General features: G+C 47.9%; 9 protein-coding genes across 9 annotated transcripts; 5 read left to right on the top strand and 4 right to left on the bottom strand.

The window, feature by feature from the left end:
- Positions 1-124: 124 nt before the first annotated feature.
- F5B22DRAFT_614887 (kinetochore Sim4 complex subunit FTA2-domain-containing protein) lies at positions 125-1,782 on the bottom strand. Its single transcript, XM_047975497.1, has 2 exons — positions 1,079-1,782; positions 125-1,023 (listed from the first exon to the last, which is right to left on the bottom strand). Exons 1-2 carry the CDS (start codon positions 1,265-1,267, stop codon positions 307-309), a joined length of 906 nt encoding a protein of 301 aa, XP_047828988.1. The 5' UTR covers positions 1,268-1,782; the 3' UTR covers positions 125-306.
- A 25-nt stretch (positions 1,783-1,807) lies between these two features.
- On the top strand, positions 1,808-3,476 carry F5B22DRAFT_657761 (uncharacterized protein; the record flags this gene model as incomplete). The annotated part of the gene is made up of 4 exons (XM_047980070.1): positions 1,808-2,720; positions 2,778-3,151; positions 3,203-3,297; positions 3,368-3,476. The coding sequence occupies exons 1-4, from the start codon at positions 1,877-1,879 to the stop codon at positions 3,474-3,476; spliced, it is 1,422 nt and encodes a 473-aa protein (XP_047828987.1). The 5' UTR covers positions 1,808-1,876.
- A 908-nt stretch (positions 3,477-4,384) lies between these two features.
- On the bottom strand, positions 4,385-5,844 carry F5B22DRAFT_648546 (uncharacterized protein; the record flags this gene model as incomplete). Its single annotated transcript, XM_047979029.1, has 3 exons — positions 4,385-4,915; positions 4,970-5,462; positions 5,513-5,844. The coding sequence occupies 3 exons, from the start codon at positions 5,842-5,844 to the stop codon at positions 4,385-4,387; spliced, it is 1,356 nt and encodes a 451-aa protein (XP_047828986.1).
- Positions 5,845-8,375: 2,531 nt separating this feature from the next.
- On the top strand, positions 8,376-10,590 carry F5B22DRAFT_614882 (uncharacterized protein). The gene is made up of 3 exons (XM_047975496.1): positions 8,376-9,297; positions 9,356-9,475; positions 9,534-10,590. The coding sequence occupies exons 1-3, from the start codon at positions 9,045-9,047 to the stop codon at positions 9,959-9,961; spliced, it is 801 nt and encodes a 266-aa protein (XP_047828985.1). The 5' UTR covers positions 8,376-9,044; the 3' UTR covers positions 9,962-10,590.
- Positions 10,106-10,590, bottom strand: F5B22DRAFT_302708 (uncharacterized protein). The gene has a single exon (XM_047970541.1). The coding sequence runs from the start codon at positions 10,497-10,499 to the stop codon at positions 10,251-10,253; it is 249 nt and encodes an 82-aa protein (XP_047828984.1). The 5' UTR covers positions 10,500-10,590; the 3' UTR covers positions 10,106-10,250.
- A 1,318-nt stretch (positions 10,591-11,908) lies between these two features.
- F5B22DRAFT_637718 (uncharacterized protein) lies at positions 11,909-12,993 on the top strand (the record flags this gene model as incomplete). Its single annotated transcript, XM_047977478.1, has 2 exons — positions 11,909-12,147; positions 12,207-12,993. 2 exons carry the CDS (start codon positions 11,909-11,911, stop codon positions 12,991-12,993), a joined length of 1,026 nt encoding a protein of 341 aa, XP_047828983.1.
- Positions 12,994-13,584: 591 nt separating this feature from the next.
- F5B22DRAFT_302669 (uncharacterized protein) lies at positions 13,585-15,213 on the bottom strand. Its single transcript, XM_047970540.1, has one exon. It carries the CDS (start codon positions 14,478-14,480, stop codon positions 14,112-14,114), a length of 369 nt encoding a protein of 122 aa, XP_047828982.1. The 5' UTR covers positions 14,481-15,213; the 3' UTR covers positions 13,585-14,111.
- Positions 14,689-16,138, top strand: F5B22DRAFT_302659 (ribosomal L28e protein family-domain-containing protein). Its single transcript, XM_047970539.1, has 6 exons — positions 14,689-14,902; positions 15,032-15,208; positions 15,296-15,390; positions 15,446-15,469; positions 15,544-15,668; positions 15,748-16,138. The coding sequence occupies exons 1-6, from the start codon at positions 14,896-14,898 to the stop codon at positions 15,911-15,913; spliced, it is 594 nt and encodes a 197-aa protein (XP_047828981.1). The 5' UTR covers positions 14,689-14,895; the 3' UTR covers positions 15,914-16,138.
- Positions 16,139-17,469: 1,331 nt separating this feature from the next.
- F5B22DRAFT_614879 (malate dehydrogenase) lies at positions 17,470-19,419 on the top strand. Its single transcript, XM_047975495.1, has 7 exons — positions 17,470-17,675; positions 17,743-17,774; positions 17,871-17,984; positions 18,049-18,136; positions 18,193-18,661; positions 18,712-18,856; positions 18,920-19,419. The coding sequence occupies exons 1-7, from the start codon at positions 17,663-17,665 to the stop codon at positions 19,058-19,060; spliced, it is 1,002 nt and encodes a 333-aa protein (XP_047828980.1). The 5' UTR covers positions 17,470-17,662; the 3' UTR covers positions 19,061-19,419.
- The last annotated feature ends 428 nt before the right edge of the window (positions 19,420-19,847 follow it).

The raw sequence follows: 19,847 nt of genomic DNA, 5'->3' as shown, positions 1-19,847 counted from the left end.
GTATCATGTATATAATTTGGAATTTCATAGGTTTCTACTAAGTAGCATCAGTGGTTTAGTGGTATAAACCACCGGTGCGATGGCATTGAAACAGTATCCTTTCATATATATATATATATATTGCGCTATGCAGATTCTTTCCTCATTTAGGGGCAGCTTAGTCATGTAAGAGGTCGATACCAGCCGTAACAGTCTATTAAACATCACCGTCAATTCTAGGCAGGTCCGGTAGTATCCATATACATAAATATAGGACAAAAAGCACAAACTTGCTTCAGACATGTGAGAGTAGAGATCAGATTCAATTCACGTCTCGGGTTTATTCCTTCTCCTGCGCTTCGGCAATTGTTCGCCTGCCCAAGGCCCGTCACCCCTTGAACGCAATTGGTGCCTAGTCTTCGGTACGACTCTCAGTCGGGTCGGTATATGCTCTTCTTCGATCATATCGTCAAAATCCTGTGCATCTGTTCCCCTCTTGTGACCGGCAATAATCTTGCCTTTCTTATCCAAATATCGTAATAGCTCATGAGGTTCAGTCCAAGATGACCCAAAATCCACAAGTCGATGACCGATGAAGTTGTTTGCCTTAATATCCATGTTATAGATTTTAAGAGATTTGTTGAGTAAACGGACGGTTGTCCAAGCTTTCCCAATGTTTCTTGCATGAAGTAATTTGGGGCTTTCATCGAGATGTTTCACAATAGCTCGAACTCGTGTGTCTCCTTCTAAGGCTTCAATCACATCGTTATCGAGGAGGTCGTCCTCCAGATCATGACCTTTGTTAATAAACCAGCGCTTGTCTTCGTCGCTCAGGAACATATATCCATAACATTTTACTGCCGTTTGTTGCCGGACACGGGGTGTCTTAGAATTCTTATCAACCTTCCCATCCTCGATTCTCCCATACGCTCGACATTCGGCGTAGAAAGGATCAGTGTAGAATATAGCCTCTTTCATAGGTAACTCATACTGCAGTCTTGTACCCCAGTAGAACGTGTTGGATTTGGGATTCGAAAATTTGAACTGGGAGGTCTAAATCAATAAAAAGCTTTAACAACATCAGCCTTTTCTTACTCACAACCTTAAGGGCATATTCCTGAGATGCGATCTTCACTCGGTAGACGAATGCTTGGTTATCCTCACGGCCGTCATCATCAATTCTTTCAATCCATTCAATCGGCGCCCCTGCGTATTTGAATTCGCGTAGACTTGGCCCATCACCTGGAGGAAGTTTCCCCGTGCTAGAATTCTTTCTATTATTCGACATAATCAACAGGCGTAACGTGAGTAAACATTAGTGTGGACATCAATTGGAAAAAGTTTGAATATGACTCATTGGCACAGTCGATATAGGGATATTGGAAATGAAGAAGCAAACAAGGGAAGCAAGGAAGGCGTTTCAGCTGATAAAATCGGGTGTGCGGGTGCGGCCGGTAGGCGATGCGCCCCTGTGGAGCTGTACCTATGTTGGAAAGGAGATTGTACGCCTCGCGAATGTACTTTACCTCTGAAAATTTGTCTCATAACCGCTCTACATATGCATAGCGAAAAGCATTGTAATTATGTCGTGGATGGTGAAATTGGAGTTAGAGAGAGGGGCTTCGACCAGTTGGCTACGCGGAGATTATGTAGGACGACCGAAACCACCGTTAAGATTGACTCGAGGCTTGCTTGACGGAAAGGCCGTAGCGTTGCACTGGCCAATGAGCGCGGTCACTGAGATACTACGGGCGTTAGGGATCTTGAAGCATCAAGATGTTGCGAACCATCGGAGTATGCCTGATTACAAATATGATTATAATAATACCAAGTCGCATGGAACCGGAGGAAAACGACCCATCGCACACCATTCTGTTCGATTCTCCTCGCTGTGACGATGGCTCCCAAGCGGAGAAGAGCACAATCGGTCCTTGAGTATCTGACTTCGAAAAATCCAATTATAACACCAGTAAAAAGTCCAAAGACGGCCAACACAAATCATCCCTCTTATCATAAACCAGTAGCGTTGAGACCATGGAATGAATTCAGCTATGCAACCCTGGAAACTATTTTCGGAGGCGATTTGATAAGGGAAGCTCGGAAAAGACAGCCGCGCGACAGGCTCCCTCACTATCCACACCTAGATCAATCCGTTACCTCGCTAACTAAGGGCCATCCTAGCACAGTGGTCATTTTGAACAAATGGAACAACCCCATTGTTGTTGCAGCCTTGAGAGCTGTCGAAGACTTCCAGCCGTGCATCTGGGTATCGGATTTTGGAGTAGATCTCTCTAAACAAGAGGCGCCGTTAACTAAACCTGACACTGGGTGTGAAAAAGACAACAAGAAGGCTCACGATACGACAGCACTCGGAAACGGTGGGCCTCAGACCGCCATTGTACAGAACCAAAAAGCGAGAAGGAAAAGACAAAAGCAACCTGATGGAGGAGCAGTCTCACTAGAAGAAGAAGAAATTAGGCAAAAGAAGGGTGTATTTAAGGAGTTGTTTCCTAAAGAAGTCAAAACAGCCTTCAATTGGAATAGCCAGAAGCTGCGTGATGGGCTGTATACTGACGAAAAAACGGGCGAGTGGATTGGTACAGCAGGAGACGAAAAAGATAATGCGCCGATTCGACAAGCATATACATATTATTGCTTAAACTACCGATGCCGATACGGTTGCATCCTGACTACGGAAGAGGCCTTTATTTTCCGAATCAAACCGCGGGGTACCATTCCAGGTAATCAAAGCCTAACTTATGCTATGAATGGGGCTTGATATCTCTGACGCGTTTTAGTACCGGCTAAAGACGACATCGCTCTTGTTGAAGGGATGAAAATGGATGGGCTAATGGAGTTCGTCTCAATACCCTGGGAGAACGGATGTGACAGCAATCATGACGAATATAGACAGTGGACTGTGAACTTGGCTCTCTGGTTTGCACACATACTTGCCGGAAACAATCACAAATTAGACTGGGATTGGGAGTTCTGCGAGGAAACGTTGGTGAAGAGAGCAAGACGTGGCTCCAAAAGACGACCGTCAATCTCACGGGTATCTAAAGCGAACAAACGCAGCCGAAGGGAGCAGGTTAGAGAAGAGGTACAAGACCAGGAAACAGCGGATCCCGCGAATTGGTCTTTCTATGGGAACCCAGTACCACAGCCAAATGTAAACTCTATCCTACTTTAAGAATACTGCATACTAACTTCCTGATCATAGATGTCATTGATTGGATATACCGAGACCTCTGATGACGAGGATTCCGAGGATTCCGACGGACATCTTGAGTCGCCACCACTGAAAAGAAGGCTCAGGTCTGCTCTCAGCTCGGCCTGTGAAGGGTAATGCCACCCCTCAAACTTTCGAGCTAGACCTCGGTCTTAGCCAGTTTGTTGGACTCAAGGAGTCTCAGGACGCATATGAGCGAATTGGAATGGGGATGCTTCGAGAAGACTGTGGTTTGAGGGCGAAGGGGGAGGGTCGCGTATTCTGAGCATTTCAGAGCTACATTTGTACGGATGAACGCCATTAAAGATGGTTGCTCTTCTCAAGAGTCATAGGCTAGGCCTCGTGTAGACTTGCAGGGCTAGTGTGGCTGTCCCGCTTGAATCTATATGGCACCACCATACATACGATAGAGTGATTATGATTAACGCGTACTTAGATATATCATTGATACATGAGTTTACAATTCGGCCATTCCGAAACGCCTCCCAACTCCAGAACCATAACAACCCCTAAACATCGTCTAACTAATTTCACTATATTATAATTAGTAGGAATGTAGTGCAGAATACCTCTAGCAAAAAGACCCTCACCTTTCTAAAGCTAGATGATGATGATTTTTAACGTGGGGACCGTCCCTATTTAGAGCAAACCACGCCTCCTAGAGCCATACACCGCAGGGTTGTGGAGGGTTCTACATTATTATATATTACATTTCAGTGCCGCTCATGTGCCCATCCACGCTGTTGCGGGGTCTAGGTCTTTCCGACCTGTCCTTGTCTGCCTCTTTTATTTATTATCTCGGGCATATCTTCGTAAAGAAGTTGGTCTTCTCCACGAACCTCGCCCATTTTCTAAAGCTAGACATGCCACTAGCCCAGGGCCAGCTAGAACTTTTGGAATTGCTGAACAAAACTACAGGTATCTGGATAAGCTGGATAATCGCTCGGCCAAAATGGATGCTAAAATCCCTATGTTTTCGCGATGTTTCAGAATTGGAAAGAGAGTTTTCTAGGGTAGATGCATCTCCATATCAAGAGCTAGGTAATAAAACCATTCAATGGGTAACTAAAAGGATGACATACATATATACTCAATTACTTCTAGTTAGTCAACCCTAGGTACCTTCTAGATCAAGATTAGAATGTTCAACACACTCGGGACCATATCGATATATCAACCCAAGTTCCCTTCTTCAGCCGTCAACCTGCCAAGCCCCGTTTCTACTTCGGCCACCTTGCTCGCTGCCTTGAGTCTATCCTCTTCTACTTCCTCCATCACTTCTGCCTGATCCCCTGCCTTGTCCATCGTTTCTTCTATATCCTTCATCAAACTAGTGATGTTGGCGGACTCGCCGTTTAACTCTTTCATCTTCGCCTTTATGTCGATTACATGTTTCTTTCCCATTCGTATGCGATTGGGGCCGTCTCTCGTTCCTTGATCCCTGATAATTCCATCTATAACTCGGATCTTTTCCAACGCACTATTAGCTTGCTTCTGTAATGTTCCAATCTTCTCTGCTGCCTCGTCGGCTATATGCGTGTTGAAAGCGTGCTGGTAGTACTCGTAGAGTGTTGTGGAAGTGATATTGAGTGGTACGTCCTCAATGTCCCCTAATTTACTTGCTCTCTTAGAACATATGAAATCTCTGAGAGAGAGGGACAGCACGCATCCATCGACAGCCTGGCCGTTTTCATCGATGAATTCCTGAAGGGGTCATGAGCATCTTTGTAAAGCCCGGCACGCGGTTGAAGCACTTACCATATTGTCTACTACCGTAGATCGTTTCCACCGCTCGCCCTCCTGCTCAGCTCTCCAGACTGAGACTGTTGCACGGCGTCCACCACGATAAATGTCATTCATGCTTAACCCTATGACCGTGTGGATGGCGCCTCCCGTCCCTTCAATGTACCGCCTAGCCCTGTCCGGTAAGTTTAGCTTGTTCTGAGACCATGCCACCTCAACCACCATATCGGCCACTCTGCAACCCTGGTGTCTGAAAGAGAGGCCGGGCTCGAGTCGGTCACCTCGAGGCTCGATAGGCTTTACCGTCTTCGCTAGACTTGAGTTGATTGCAATTTCCATTGTCGATTCTTTGCTACGGTCGACTCGGCAAAGTGAACCATTTGCGATACAAGCGAGCCATCCAACAATCATATCGCTAAAACGGCCAGCCATTATCTCATGGAAACCTGAAGGCAGATGGATTACTAACTGCTTGTCACCCTTGTATGGGCGACGCGTGTAGTCGTATCTGGCATGCCATGAGTAGGACGTCATGACGAGATCTTTGATCAAGCTTACCGAATTTCATCCCCATTGAAGTATTCCAACAGCTCGCTGTTCTCGGGCTTCTGTAGTTCTACTTCCCGTAGTAATTTGTAGCCTGAAGGGTGAAGTTGTCGATGAATCAAGTACTTCCCGCCTGGACTACCTTTCTTGACCCTGTACTCCCCGTCTTTGACTTGCTTTATCGTTTGCAACACTCTTTTGGTGTCCCGGGCATCGCGCCCTGCCCGAGCCGTGATTCTACTACATGCCAGACTGTCGGTGCTTCGAGACGACACTGAAGCACTGCTGTCGGAGGCACTGCCTAAGCTCGATTCTGACCTTGCCTCGACCCCTAGCGAGTACATGTTAGGAGACTGTGGATTCGAATACGTAGGGTCCGCGTGTAAGTCAATCTTTTCGCGGGGGGGCGAAGAGTCGTTGGCGAAGACGGAGTTGATGTTGAAGCTCTTCGCTTAGGAGTAGGACCTAACGAAGGCGGAATGATGGGGAAGGAGGCGGGAGCAGGATTAGAATATTTGAATGGAGTGCTCCCAGCTAGGGGGACAGAAGATTTAGTTATATTGAAGAAATTTGTGAGTGTATTTATCCTCTGATTGGGGCCTTCCGACTTATTAACCCTCGCCGAAGACTTGTGGAAAGATGCTTATTCAAGTCCAATGGGTTAACCAAGTGCCAGTGTTGCTGCAGTGCCGCGATTTTCTGCGAGAATTAACCTCGAATGAAGTGACAGCGAGCACTTATCTCAGCAAGTCGAAGGTCTTCCGAACATGGGACCGACAGTTCACCCAGCAGGCAAGATCTCCAATGATGTGGCTCTACATCCGACCTAAAGACAGAGTCAGTTGTGTCAGATGAGGCGAGCCAGTTACTTAAGAGTGTGTCATGAGGTATCCCTTTAAACGCGGTTTCAACCTCGGAAAGCTAGGATATCGTTATAGGCAATTTTTCCTTGTAATCGCATTAAATCTCCTGTTCTGATTGGCTGTACTTCCCTATGTTTGGTGTTCCGAGGTTGAAACCGCGTTCAAAGGGATACATTGTTGTTGAGCAGAGTTTGTTCCGCACCGGGGTGTTGTACTAGTAATTTTTATGGTGGGTTCCAAGCTGCCGTTGGAAAGGCAGCATGGGCAAAGTCCTGGTGTGACAACGACTCCTTCCAGCTTGATCGGGTTATAAAGTAGGCTAGACCAGGAATCCCGTGATTCCGGGGACCGAAAGTTACGGTCACTCAGATGCTCTTCGCAGTGGTCTGACCATCCATCTCTGGTATATAACACGTTTAAGAAGAGAAGCAATAACCAACGGGGCTGTACTGATGCTTCAAATGCGCAAGAGAGGAACGATATGTTACACGCGTACAAGCTGCACAAGCTATACTAGCTGAGCATGCAGTTTGCCTTGCACTTCGACCGTGCGAAAGGCCATTGCAGGCTGTTCATGATCATTCAAAGACATACAGGCAATATTGGAAAGTGAGGTTATACAAACTTCACTTCTTGAAACAGACCCTAGAGACACAGGTGGTCTAGGCTGGCAGACTAGTTGTATATAGAGTCGAGCCAAGCCACCAACAGCCGAAAAGGAATGGGTTGGTCAAGGACTCATGCAGCTCTAGTTGATCATTGTAATCTGAATAGCATCAAGTTCCAAGCCCAATTATCTGCCCTTGTTATAATATTCAGTTATAATCACTCTCGTGAATGAATATGTAGGTTCAAAATTAATATATATCTATACATGGTTCTGGTTTTGGCGAGGAAAAAAATGAGCATTAAATGTTACTAGTTGTTCTTCACAATAATTGTAAACTCCAGGGTAGCCTGCTAGGATATCAGATACAGGTGGGGGAAAGAGACTGTAAATGAGGAACATAGAAAAGAGAGAGACTTTAAGCAATGATTAGCTATCTATCCAACATTCCCTAGTCTGAGTGTTTCATAATGTTCTTACATGCAATCTTGTCGTCGGTGTAACGGCTTGTTACTGAAAAATTTAGAGTCCTTCTGGGAACATTGCTCTGGGCTGTTCCCACGACTCTGCTCATCTTTCAGAGACCAACCTCAGTACATTGCACTCACGAGGTTAGTTAGCCCAGGGACATAATCAATATATCCATATTCAAGGAGTACTTCATAACTCGACCTACCGCTTTCTAATTGGCGAAACGTGGGGAGTCCGAAAGCGTAGATATCTCTCTTCAACATTCATACCAGCTATTGGTTCTAGCCTCATAATCCATGTGCGCCGCGAGGCAAATACCTACTATGTACTATGTAGAGATGTTGTTCAGTGCGCCTTCGCAAAGAAACGTACCAGCCAGGGTGAACCATCTTCAAGAGCATTATAATACAATAACAACGATAGTGAATCCTCATGTAGGGGACTAAAACGAATATGTGTCACCGAGTTCTATCTGCAACACCCAATGAAATGCTTCCTATGTAGGATCCGATAGCATTGATCCCGCCTCATATTGATCTGACCATTTCAAGTTTAGCATTGAATCCCAGCCCTTGACCTATACGTATTCTACTATAGTTCACCAAGAGATACACTAGGTGGATCGCTATATCACTGCTGCTAAAGATCTACCATTTCGTCGCAGGATCCTCCTGTCCCCAGCATTGAAGGCTAAGGCTTGGAAGAAAGAGCTAGGTATCGCCGTTGATACAGTCTATGATCTAGCGTGCATCGATGCTAGTCTTTTCTTGCTACCTACTTTGCATATAAACTGTGAAAGAACGTCCACAGAGTGGCACGGTGTACTATGTATACGTAAGTACGGTATATATACACTTAATACCCAGGTGGTGTTTTGCAAGATCTAGCATGGATAGTAGGCTTTGATTAGGTAATTGCAGATGCGAGATTTCTTGCCATTCTTCGGTTATTACACCGCATTAGGGTCAACTTGACTTAACACGAGCTGGCTAACACTATTTTTGGTCATTTTCATGTTTGTATTGTATTCTACAGTAGGTGTCGAGATCTCCAATGAAACGAAAATCCCCTCACGACTAGTCGTCGATCAATGGCTCGATACTGAGGCCATTTTATTTCCCATGGTGATGGTAATTGGATAGTGGCGTTTCAGAGTTCGAGGCATCCCTGTCCCGCAACAGGCATTCCTTCCCAAACCGGAAATACATGGCCAGCTATGCCAACTCCATTTGGCACTTAGCGCCTGGCTTCACTCGCCTCGACCCAACTTGAGACGTTGATGTTACAACTTCACGAGAGCTCACGATGTTGTTGTTCTCCACCGCGTTTCGCTTCCACGCAATGTGCATCGGTCAGGGGATGTTCTAGTGCAGGCTTTAGCGAAAGGGTACCTAGATCTAGTTCGTAGCTTGGCTAAACTTCCTCCGATACTAAGAGGAGAGAGGTTGCTGTTTCACTCGAGGTTCTTGCTTTCTTTTTTTCTGCTTCTACTCTTCACCTTGCTGCTGGTTCGGTGTGTGACCATACATTCATTTCTAATACTGTCATATTTCTGTTTCTTTCCAGCACCAGGTGTGCTGTTTACTTGTCATATTTATTTACGATGCCGAAGCAATATAATCTAGATGAAGAGCCGTTCCTGGAGAAGGGCGAACGTGGCGATAGCGAGGAGACACTCACATGGATGGGCGGCAGCGAAGCTTCAACTATTATACCCCGAAATATAAACCCGCATTGGATATGGTTGGCGCATGCTGTCCTCTTATCACTCTCTGCCCTGCTGTTTTCTTTGAGTTTTTGTTCGCGGACAGCGAAGATATCCGATCTAGAATATACACAAAAGTACTCGGCATGGTGTATGTACCTTGATGCTGGATGTAAAAGCAGTTGATCGAATGCTAATACCTCCCACAGCGCCAGCCGCAAGTGCTGTTAAGTATGAAACACAGCACTTCGATCTGCCCCCGAAAGCAGAAGGCCCGTTCATTGGAAAAGGGGACGATGTAGACGCTAGATGGGACTATATCTCAGCCGGTATGTAACCTGATATAATCGCAGTCAAGCAAGATTCCGTATGCTAACCCAATTTTAGTCGGCGATACAATGATATCTCATGAGGAGATGATTAGCCTAGGTCTCGATCCCGAAACCTCGTTGAAGATCACGGATCCGCGTAACGGGAAGCCAGGATATCGCGTGGCGATTGAGATGTTCCACCAGCTACACTGTCTCAACCTTTTGCGACAGAACGCGTACAAGGAGTATTATGCTCCCCTCGGGGGCGATATTTCAGCGCCGCCGACGAAACTGCGCAACCATCTCGACCATTGCATTGATGCACTGCGACAGTTTGTCATTTGCCAGGGTGATATAGGGGTCTTCAGTTTCAATTTCCCACTCAACGACGGCGACCCGTGGCCAAACTACAGCACACCTCACACATGTAGAAATTTCGAGAGCATACGCCAGTGGGCGGTAGATCACACTGTCCCGCGGGGACCTGACGAACCTGAACACTGAGCCTATCACTGATAATACCCTTTGGGCAATAGATCGTGGCGACTGGCGACTGGCGACCCCTATAGATGAACACTTAAGTAGTCGTTCTAGGTTGTTTCGTCGAGAAAGAAGCGCAGTGTCTTGTACATCAATGGATCTGACTTGGGAAAGGATACCGATAACCATGCCTTCGCCGTGACCAAGCAGTCACCCGGGGTTTTCTGGGCGAGCAAGGCTGAAGCCGTGCAACGGGCTGTTCCGTAGTCCTGACCTGATGGCTTGATTGATGCCATACGTGGGCGTGCGTCACCTAAAGATATTGTGTGTGCAATGCTAGCATTCGGTCACAAGGAATACTGACATCAGCATTCTGCCACTCAATCTGGCAGAAGATGAAGTAAAAAAAAAACTTGTCCTTGTAATGTGGCGACTGATCCAATGAATTAGATAAATAAATATGAACATTTGTCAATTCGTTGTCGTCTTTGTACAATGAGCATGATGTCAATTGACTTAGAAACAGGAAGAGACAGCCAATGAGTATAGTCGATTGTAACATCTGAGAGCCACAGCTGGAGACTACTGTACTTATGTGGTGGTGGCAAGGTTTGGCGTGTCTCTGCCTTCCAAGGTTTAGATTTTAGATGTAGGTAGGTATCGGGTATGAAAGAGTGTGGAAGAAGCCTTCTGAGGATCTTCGATACGAATACGAAAACGCATGCGATAAGGTGGGTAGGTACCTATCTCACCTCTGTAGGTACCGACTCAAGCTGACTGTCGTTTTAGTATCTAGGCATCTTGCTGATCGGGACCAGCCTGATAAGGGGATTGTTCGACCGGAAGCTTGAGCTTCCAGTGGTGTGATGGTCCAGTAAAAGGGTCGTCAAAGGCCCAATAGGGGACTCCAGTGCAGATCTAAGTACCTACTTACCTACAGTACTTACCTAGGTACTTAAGTAGGTATCTAGGTAGTGGGGATACAGCACCTGCATGCAGTGACCCAGTGTTGCGGCACCTCAGCTCTCATCCAACACAGGCAGTACACAAGGCAACTTCATCGTCCAGTCCAGCCCTGATTGAAATCCTACATACCTAGGTAGGTATATTTAATGATGCCATACCTTCGCTAGCCTAGTGTAAATGTAATGGCGGTGACTATCGTACGGCTCGTGTTCGCATTCACTGTTCCAGAGCCGTTTCTTGACCATTCATCTCCCTCATTTTCATCATCCTACCACTATGGTTCGATGAAGTGCCCTCAGTGGCTACACTTATTCCAGTCTGAGTTCGCATATAATACCTGACCAGTTCGCCATTCAGACAAGTAAAATGTCATCACCTCCCACCTCATACTAATAACCTTAAAAGAAAAAAAAGTTATAGTACCCTTATAAAGACGGTCTTTCAGGGGTCCTCCGAGTCACAGGTTTCCACCCTTCATATCAGATATTCTCTCCAACCTGCGCTGCCGCTGAAGCTGGGGAAACAAGGGAAACAAACCCGAGTCCTTAGAAATCGCGACACAGCTGCCATTTACATTGAAAGACATCGTTGATTTCGAAGTATTCTTCACTCTAGTGTCAAGTTGCCATCGCTGCTCTGCGCTCTCCCCGATCTAAGTCTTCGCCTTCGCCCACTTATCAGATCCGAGGGCGGGATCTAGCTTGGTACCTACATTTCTAGTGCATTTACACTACACTACCCAGGTAGTTCCTTAGCTTCAAAGCGCGCTACCGAGCTCCACCTGCTAACACCGAAATTCGAATTGCCCCATACACTCATTCCACCCTTTACTTAGTCAAGATCTTCTGCTCTAGATAATTGAGCTTTTAATTCCCTTTCTATTTCTCCTCCTCATTGCGTCCGAGCGTTTGTGTTTAATCTGGTTTCACCGCAGTCGCTGTGCTTGAGACTCCCTCTCTTTCATTACACTCTCCCGCCTCGTCGACAACCCGTCCTACATCCAACATGGACGTTATTCTCGAGATCTGGGACACCTATCTAGGCGACTACGTATTCGCCAACCTTCACCCTGCGCGGTCCATTGCGCCAGATTTCCTCGAGGTTCACAATGCGACGACCTCGTCATGGCAGTATAAGCCCGCCTCTTCATACATTGACTTCGAGCCCAGTCCATACGCATACATGAGTGCGTGGGATAGAGACAACATATTTCGACAGGCCATATCGCTGTGGACCATTACTGTGTATGAAATCTACACTCACCTCATTACTCCATGAAGCTGTCTTGCTAACATTCGCCCAGTATCTTCGGCTGTCTGTTATACTTCATCTTCGCTTCTCTCTCATACTGGCTGGTCTTCAACAAGGACGCGAAACTTCACCCCAAATTTCTCAAGAACCAGATTTCCATGGAAATTAAACAATCGGTGTCGTCCTTCCCAGGTATGGCTATCCTCACAACCGTGTTCTGGCTCATCGAGGTCCGCGGATACACGAAACTGTACGACACGCCCGCTGATGGCCCGGGCATGTGGTACGAGTATGCTCAGTTCCCCTGCTTCCTGGTTTTCACGGATGCCTTGATTTACCTAATCCACCGTGGTCTACACCATCCTGCCGTCTACAAGCAGCTGCACAAGCCTCACCACAAATGGGTTATGCCAACACCCTTTGCGTCCCACGCTTTTCACCCCGTAGATGGGTTTGCGCAGTCGTTCCCGTACCACTTGTATCCAATCTTGTTCCCCTTGAACAAATACGCGTCCGTCGCGCTCTTCGTCTTCGTCAACTTTTGGACCATCATGATCCACGATGGCGAGTATGTGGCTGACAGCCCCGTCATCAACGGTGCCGCCTGCCACACTATGCACCACCTGTACTTCAACTACAACTATGGCCAGTACACTACACTCTGGGACCGCCTTGGAGGCTCATACCGCAAGCCCGATGCCGATCTCTTCGACAAGGAAAAGAAGATGAGTGATGCCCAGTGGAGGCGTCAAGTCAAGGATATGGAGCGCATCGCCGAAGAAGTCGAGGGTGTGGATGACCGTGTCTACGAGAGAACTGAATCAAAAAAGAGCAAATGAGCGGCGAAACCAATGCAACTCATGCCTCCAATATCCCTTTAATTCACAGAGCCCTCCGTTATCGGGGACAATGTTCTGTACCAAACTGTGGGTTTACAACTTGGAGACGAAAAAAATCCCACCGTCGGCAGAGCCCAGATTGGACGAATTCATAACGACTTTTTAATATTTATAACATAGAATGATATGACTAGGCCGGACCAAAAGTCTGGATTGTCGGTAATGAAGTTTCTCTCCAGAGGGAAAAAGATGATTGTATATATTCTTAAAGAAGAAAAAAGACAGAGGGTTTCACTGACCGTATTGTACCCCACCTAAAACTCATTCTGCCATTCCAGTACCTGGGAGAAGATGTTGGGAAAACGGAATTAGCGCGATGGGACATCTAGACTGATGTCGGATGTCTAGAGAGTCAACGAGATGTCGAAGAAGCCTGACTGCCGCTGTTAATGTGTATATAAATATGCTTAAACAAACTGAGCTTTGATGATTATATTGAAATCCATACTTGGTGATCATCTGTGTTTGATTGCCCAGGCTGAGGATGTGTTAAAGTGGCGGCGTGGAAACTGAGGATGAAGATAATGTCATTTGCATTGCAACAAGCTATCTTTCTCTTCGACCAAGAAATAGGAAAAATCCAGAGTACATCTGCTATAGTTATATGCTAGTGCATGATGAGAGGGTATTATGATATGACATGCTGCAAGACCGTGTCTCGAAGAACAACTTTGAGGCTGGGCACTGTGGTAGGTACACTGCCTTTCGAGGATGTGATTCTTAGTTCCTCACGAGGGTGCAACAGAAGCCATATTGCCCTTCGGAACATGGCGCCTGCCTGTCAGACGATGACTGCCACAGAGACATCTGAACCTAGTGAAAATGCACCCAAACCCAAGGACAACCGCCAAACGCCTTAGCCAAACAAAAAATGAAATCGCGAATGTTCTCGCATGATGGATATAGTTAATCGGCACAACGAGCCTCCTGACACAGAGTTCATCGCCTTCGGGAAATAATACATCTAGCCACCCCTCCGATCATAGCGCAGCCCAAACTCCTCGTTCACCCCCATTATCTCCGCTCGACATTATTCCTCGGATAGCGCGGGGTGTACATCACGAAAAGCTGACGAACTTGGGGTCTCTAGGCCGCCCGTCAGGGCCGATGCCGTTGGCGCTGAAGCGCTGCTCCATGTAGACGCGGCGAGCCTCGTCGAAGCGCAGTCGTCGCTTCTTCATGATCTTGAGGATCTCGGCTTTCGCGGCGTCGTCGAGGCCGGCGCGCGAGTCTCCCGATTCGACGTTGGCGCCGAGGTCGAAAGTGCTGCTTGATAGTCCCGCCTCGATGTCGCCGGAGAAGGAGCCCGGGAGCCGCGAGTAGAGGTATGAGGTGCCTGGGAGGAGATGTAGCCAGGAGTTCCGCGTTAGGTACAGGATTGTCCCCGCGATGATGACGATGAAGGTGAGTCCGTAGAGAAGATACATTTTGTCTGTCTTTTTATGCGTGATTCGGTCGGCTAGCTCGGATGTAGTTGGAGATCGATATGAGGAACGGTTCCGATGCTCGACAGACGGGCGATGTACACCGAGTGAATGGTTGTGATTCGGGAATGAAGGATTAGAAACTTGATAAGGAAAAAGTCAGGGCAGCAGAAAGTGAAATGGGCTGTGAAAAGACTGGCGCGTTGTTGCTTAGGCCATTTGTGAGCCGTGTCGAGACGCGACTCGATGCTTTCGAAAAAGTCGAGGATGTGAAATGAGTAAGTTGAAGGCGACGATGATGAGGCTTTAGCCTATTGAGACAGCCCGTCTGACGACAAGTCGACGCTTGGGTTGTTGGCTGAGACTCACGGCCCCACCTGTCCTCCGTCGTCCCGTTCCTCCCTGACAAAGTGCATTCATGGAAGGTACGTACCTAAGTCCTGCAAACACTCAAGGGACCATCCCAACAAGTGTAGACAGGTGTGGACCGTGCATGCCCGCGTTATTGCGTGTCCGCGTTCATTGCAATTAAAGATGCCACTAACACGCATTAGGCGAATTAAGCGATTCCCGCACCATCTTGGGCCTGGGTAAAGACGAAATCACAAGCAACCAGCAATCAAGTAGACTGCGCAATTTCGTCGACAATTACCTCCGCAAAGCCCCCAAATCCAGCAATTTCACAATGGCTTCTTCTCAGGTTTCTGCCGACTTGATCTGGGAGATTGTTCGTGAGTTCTGCCCTTGCTACGGAACCCCGCGAGTCGACGTTGTTTTCAGGGGGCAAGTCAAAAACTAATAATCATGGAATTCAACAGGTAGCAACAACTCCTTCCTCGTCAAGCGCAAGGCTTCCGGCGGTGTTCAGTTCTCCCGTGACAACTTGAACCTGACCAACAAGCATGCGCGCAAGGTGAGAGTTTGCAGCTTTCTTCTGGTGTGAATTTTTGGCTAACAAAAAGTACCAGTGGGCCGGTTTCGTGAACGACAAGGTACGAACAGACTATGCTACGTATAAACGACTTGACGAATGAATTCGAAAGCTCACACTTGCAAAATTAAACAGGCCATTGGTGTCGTTCCCGGTGAGAAGAATGCCGTCAAGGTTTTGAGCAAGAAGACCTCGGCTGCCAACAAGCCCGTCTCGGCCATCACCGAGACCACCTACAGCGGTGGCAAGTCCGCCCGCAAGTCAGTACTCCCCGATTAGCCAGCCTCTTATAGGGTGTTCCGCACATCGTGAACAAGGAATGTTGACGAGTGCCATTAGGACCTACGTTGCTGTTGCCCAGCAGACCGCTAAGAGCAACTACCGCGCCGACCTCCGCCAGGCCGCCGTTGCCCGTGCCTCCGCCGTCCGCCACTCCTACAAGGAGCCCAAGCCTACCCCCGAGCCCAAGCCCCGTGGCGCCAAGGCCAAGAAGGCCGCCGAGTAAAAGGCAAACAAATCTCATTAACATGAATTATGGGCGAATTTGAAAGGGTCACCAGCGTACAGGGCACGGCAAAAAGCATGGATTTTGAAGGCTAGATTAGGCTAGGTCAACCGGCGGACAGGCATCATATTTTGCTTTCGTGCAACTGGTAGTCACAATCATGATAAGAAAAAAAGATTCAAGACTACAGACTATGGGACCCCTCTTTTCAACCCCTGTCATCTACTCATTTCTGCGTCGGTGATTGAAATTCTGTGGCAGACTTGATCAATGAATATGAAAACGAAATCAGTCCAATAGTGATGGCGCTTGGGCGAAAGTGGCAGTTACGAGTCGACGGGAAACCTAGTCTTTATACGAAGTATCCCGCGTGTACTGATCAGTCACCAATAGGGCGAATGCCAGGGCCACGAGAATGTCGAAATGTTTAATACGGCAACCAAACAACTATGTACATGGCCACTCTAATAATCCGAGCCGGCCCGATATTATACATGAGTCTCGGGGAACAGAACCACTCGGAGAGGGATGTTGGTGACATCTCGGGATTAGTCGCCGTGCTCACCTTGCTGGATACTGCAAGAGACGGCCGTAGAAAGGACCGGCGAGAATAGCCTACAATGCGTATGTAACCCCACAGCAGCCCCCAGGACAAGCGATTTACAATTAGCAATTACGAAGCAGTAGAGGATCAATGGCCCACTAGAGACGCGGTCACATGTCTGGAGCCTCCGTACCTCCGAGTCTCGGACTAGACGAAGATATGTATGGAGGGCCAGGTGCATGTCAGCCATAGACGCAGCTCCTGTTCACAAGCGGAATGGTGTCAGCCAGTATCATGTAGGTACATGAGGCCGTGGGCTGGGCGTTGCAAGACGTTACAGCTTGAAACAGACAAGCCTATCTGCTTCATCTAGTATTCTAGTATTCTAGTGCTCCCCAGAGTCGTGGCGTTAGGACACTAGTGCACTCTCCACCCGGAACAACGGGAATACCAATGCGATCAAGGGGTATTTACTTAACATGTGCCAGTGGGATGGAGGTGATGGGGGGATGAAGTTGATGTGAGCCACACACACAGCTTACAGAACCAGCTAGCTGCCTGCCTGCCTGCCTGCCTGCCTACGTGACTGCAAATGGAGGATCGGGGTGCAGGACGCTTGGGTTAGCGTAGACGCCCAGGTTTTCCCTCGCCGAACAGGAAACCCCCCCGAAGCTTCTCAACAGTAACATGGATTAGTGTACATCGAGGTGACCGCCCTCAGCCTGAGCGGTGCCCGAGCATACGATAGGTTGATCTTCACAGTATAGTAGTAGTAGTACGGTATCTGTAGGTAAGGATAGGTATGTGAATCTGTACCTCAGACAGAGCCTGGCGGGGCTTGGAGAGAGAGAGAGATAGTTAGACCATTAACCCCGCATTATTTCGCGCATCACACAAGGTCCCCACCACCCGCCATACCCGCTCACTGGCATTTCCCATCTGCTTCTCGTTAGGTTTCCACCCCCAAGCTCTCTCTCTCTCCTCCAGACATAGGTATAAAACAAGAAAGGTTTGTTATCTCCTTCTCGTCCTTCCTGTTGTGTGTCGAATTGATTTCCTGAACACCTCCTCTCCTCTTCTATCCAAACAAACAGCTCCCTACAGCTTCCCTTCATCGCGAGCCAAGCTGGTCCCTGGCCAATTGTTGACCCCGCCATAGTCATCTCGAGCTCTTCTACCCCACCTCAACAGATAAAACAGTCAAGATGGTTAAAGCTGGTAAGTTGCCTCACAAACAGCTCTCCAGACATCTGGTCATTTCAAGGCTAACACTGTCGTCATACAGTCGTTGCCGGAGCCGCTGGCGGTATTGGCCAGGTTCGTAAACTGTCTCCAAACAGCTAAACTACACCGTCCATCGGACATAGACGAACGAGCCGACCTAGGACGAGAGCTAATGTTCGAGTTCAACAGCCGCTATCTCTCCTCCTCAAGCTATGTCCTCTTGTTGATGAGCTTGCTCTTTACGATGTCGTACCGGCCACTGTCGGCGTTGCTACTGATCTATCGCACATTTCCACCACCGCCGTAAGCAATAATCGTCCCTCGTGGATTAGCTAAGAGGATGACAACGTCTAAACGTATCTTACAGAAAGTGACCTCCTACCTGCCCAAGGATGATGGCGGAAAGGCCGCAATGAAAGATGCTGACATTATTGTCATCCCTGCTGGTATTCCCCGTATGTCCCAACTAACATGAACTATTACCCCACGACGAGTTGCTCACAATTCCTAGGAAAACCCGGCATGACCCGTGACGACCTGTTCAAGATCAACGCTGGTATCGTCAAGGGATTGATTGAGATTGCTGCCGAAGTCGCCCCTAAAGCCTTTATTCTCGTCATCTCTAACCCCGTCAACTCTACCGTGCCTATTGCCGCCGAGACTCTCAAGGCCAAGGGCGTCTTCGACCCCAAGAAGCTCTTCGGTGTCACCACCCTCGACATCGTCCGAGCTGAGACCTTCGTCGCCGAGCTCACTGGCACAAAGACTGGCTCAGACCTGACCATCCCCGTCGTTGGAGGTCACTCTGGCGATACCATCCTCCCCCTCTTCAGCAAGGCTAGCCCCAAGGTCAACATTCCAGATGACAAGTATGATGCTCTCGTCAAACGTGTCCAGTTCGGTGGCGATGAGGTCGTCAAGGCCAAGGAACAAGGTGGCGGTGGCTCTGCTACCCTATCCATGGCTTTTGCTGGTTACCGGTAGGATTAACTACTCTGCCTCTCAGGTATAGATGACTAACTTCATATAGCTTTGCCGAGAAGGTCTTGAAGGCTGTTAAGGGCGAGAAGGGCCTTGTCGAGCCCAGCTATGTCTACCTACCCGGTGTTCCAGGAGGTGACGCAATCAAGCAGGCCACTGGCTTGGACTTCTTCTCTGTTCCAGTCGAGCTTGGCGTAAGTTACTGACCTTTGTCGTCTCTGTACCGAGCATGTAGCTAACTACCATTGTTACTTTAGCCCAACGGTGTCGAGAGCGTCACCAACCCTCTCACCGACCTCACTGACAAAGAGAAGGGTCTGCTAGAGGTCTGCCTTAAGGACCTGAAGGGTAACATTGAGAAGGGCGTCACCTTCGCCACCACCCCGGCTGAAAAGTAAATCTTCCCCTTCCTTGAATGCTATGAGATATGATATGGAATGATGTTGCTGCTATGTGGCGTATGGCATAGGTTTCTCGCTTTCGTGCTGGGATTTCTTTTTGTCTTTGCCTGTGTTTAGATGGGGAGGAACTACACCTAACCTACATACACTGCGAGCCGTCAGCAACTATGACGAATGGTTTTTCTCTTCTTGGCGTGATCTGTAGAGAAAGAACAGAAAAAAAAGAGGACTTAAAGAGAGGCCATAAAGTTTTTAAGACAGCAAAGAACACAAGCCAAGAGTCACGCGATTGTAAATTTACAATACAATTTGAGGAATCAAGAATCGACTGACTGATCGCTTGCGTCTTTATTATAGGTTGTAAAGAAGAGGTGAAGCGAAACTCCCTACCTACCTTTACCCCCTTCAAGTGAACCGCTCGCTACTACTACCCCTCTGTCTACCTATTCCATCTATCCCATCGATCGTCCCGGACGACATGTCTCCTATCTCTCCGCCATTCCCTTCCGATCCTCGATGAGAATACCGTTTTACGTTTTCCTCCCGTGTCGATTTGTTTGATCTGGTGGGATTATTGGCAGTGGTGGATGTTGGGGTGGGTTTTACGAAGAATGGTAGGAAGGAAAGAGGAGGAGAGAGAGAGAGAGAGAGAGAGAGGGGGGGGGGGGGGGGGGGGGGGGGGGGGGTGTGTGTTGAAATTTAATTTTTATATACGCTGTTTTGTTTAAAAAGAGATGGTGGTAGTTATAAGATAAATACTGGTTTTATAATTTGTGGTGTGGGT

This window comes from Xylaria bambusicola, assembly GCF_022495145.1.
Source record: "Xylaria bambusicola strain CBS 139988 unplaced genomic scaffold F5B22scaffold_34, whole genome shotgun sequence".
NCBI lineage: Eukaryota > Fungi > Ascomycota > Sordariomycetes > Xylariales > Xylariaceae > Xylaria > Xylaria bambusicola.
This window is presented reverse-complemented; position numbering and strand designations above follow the sequence as displayed.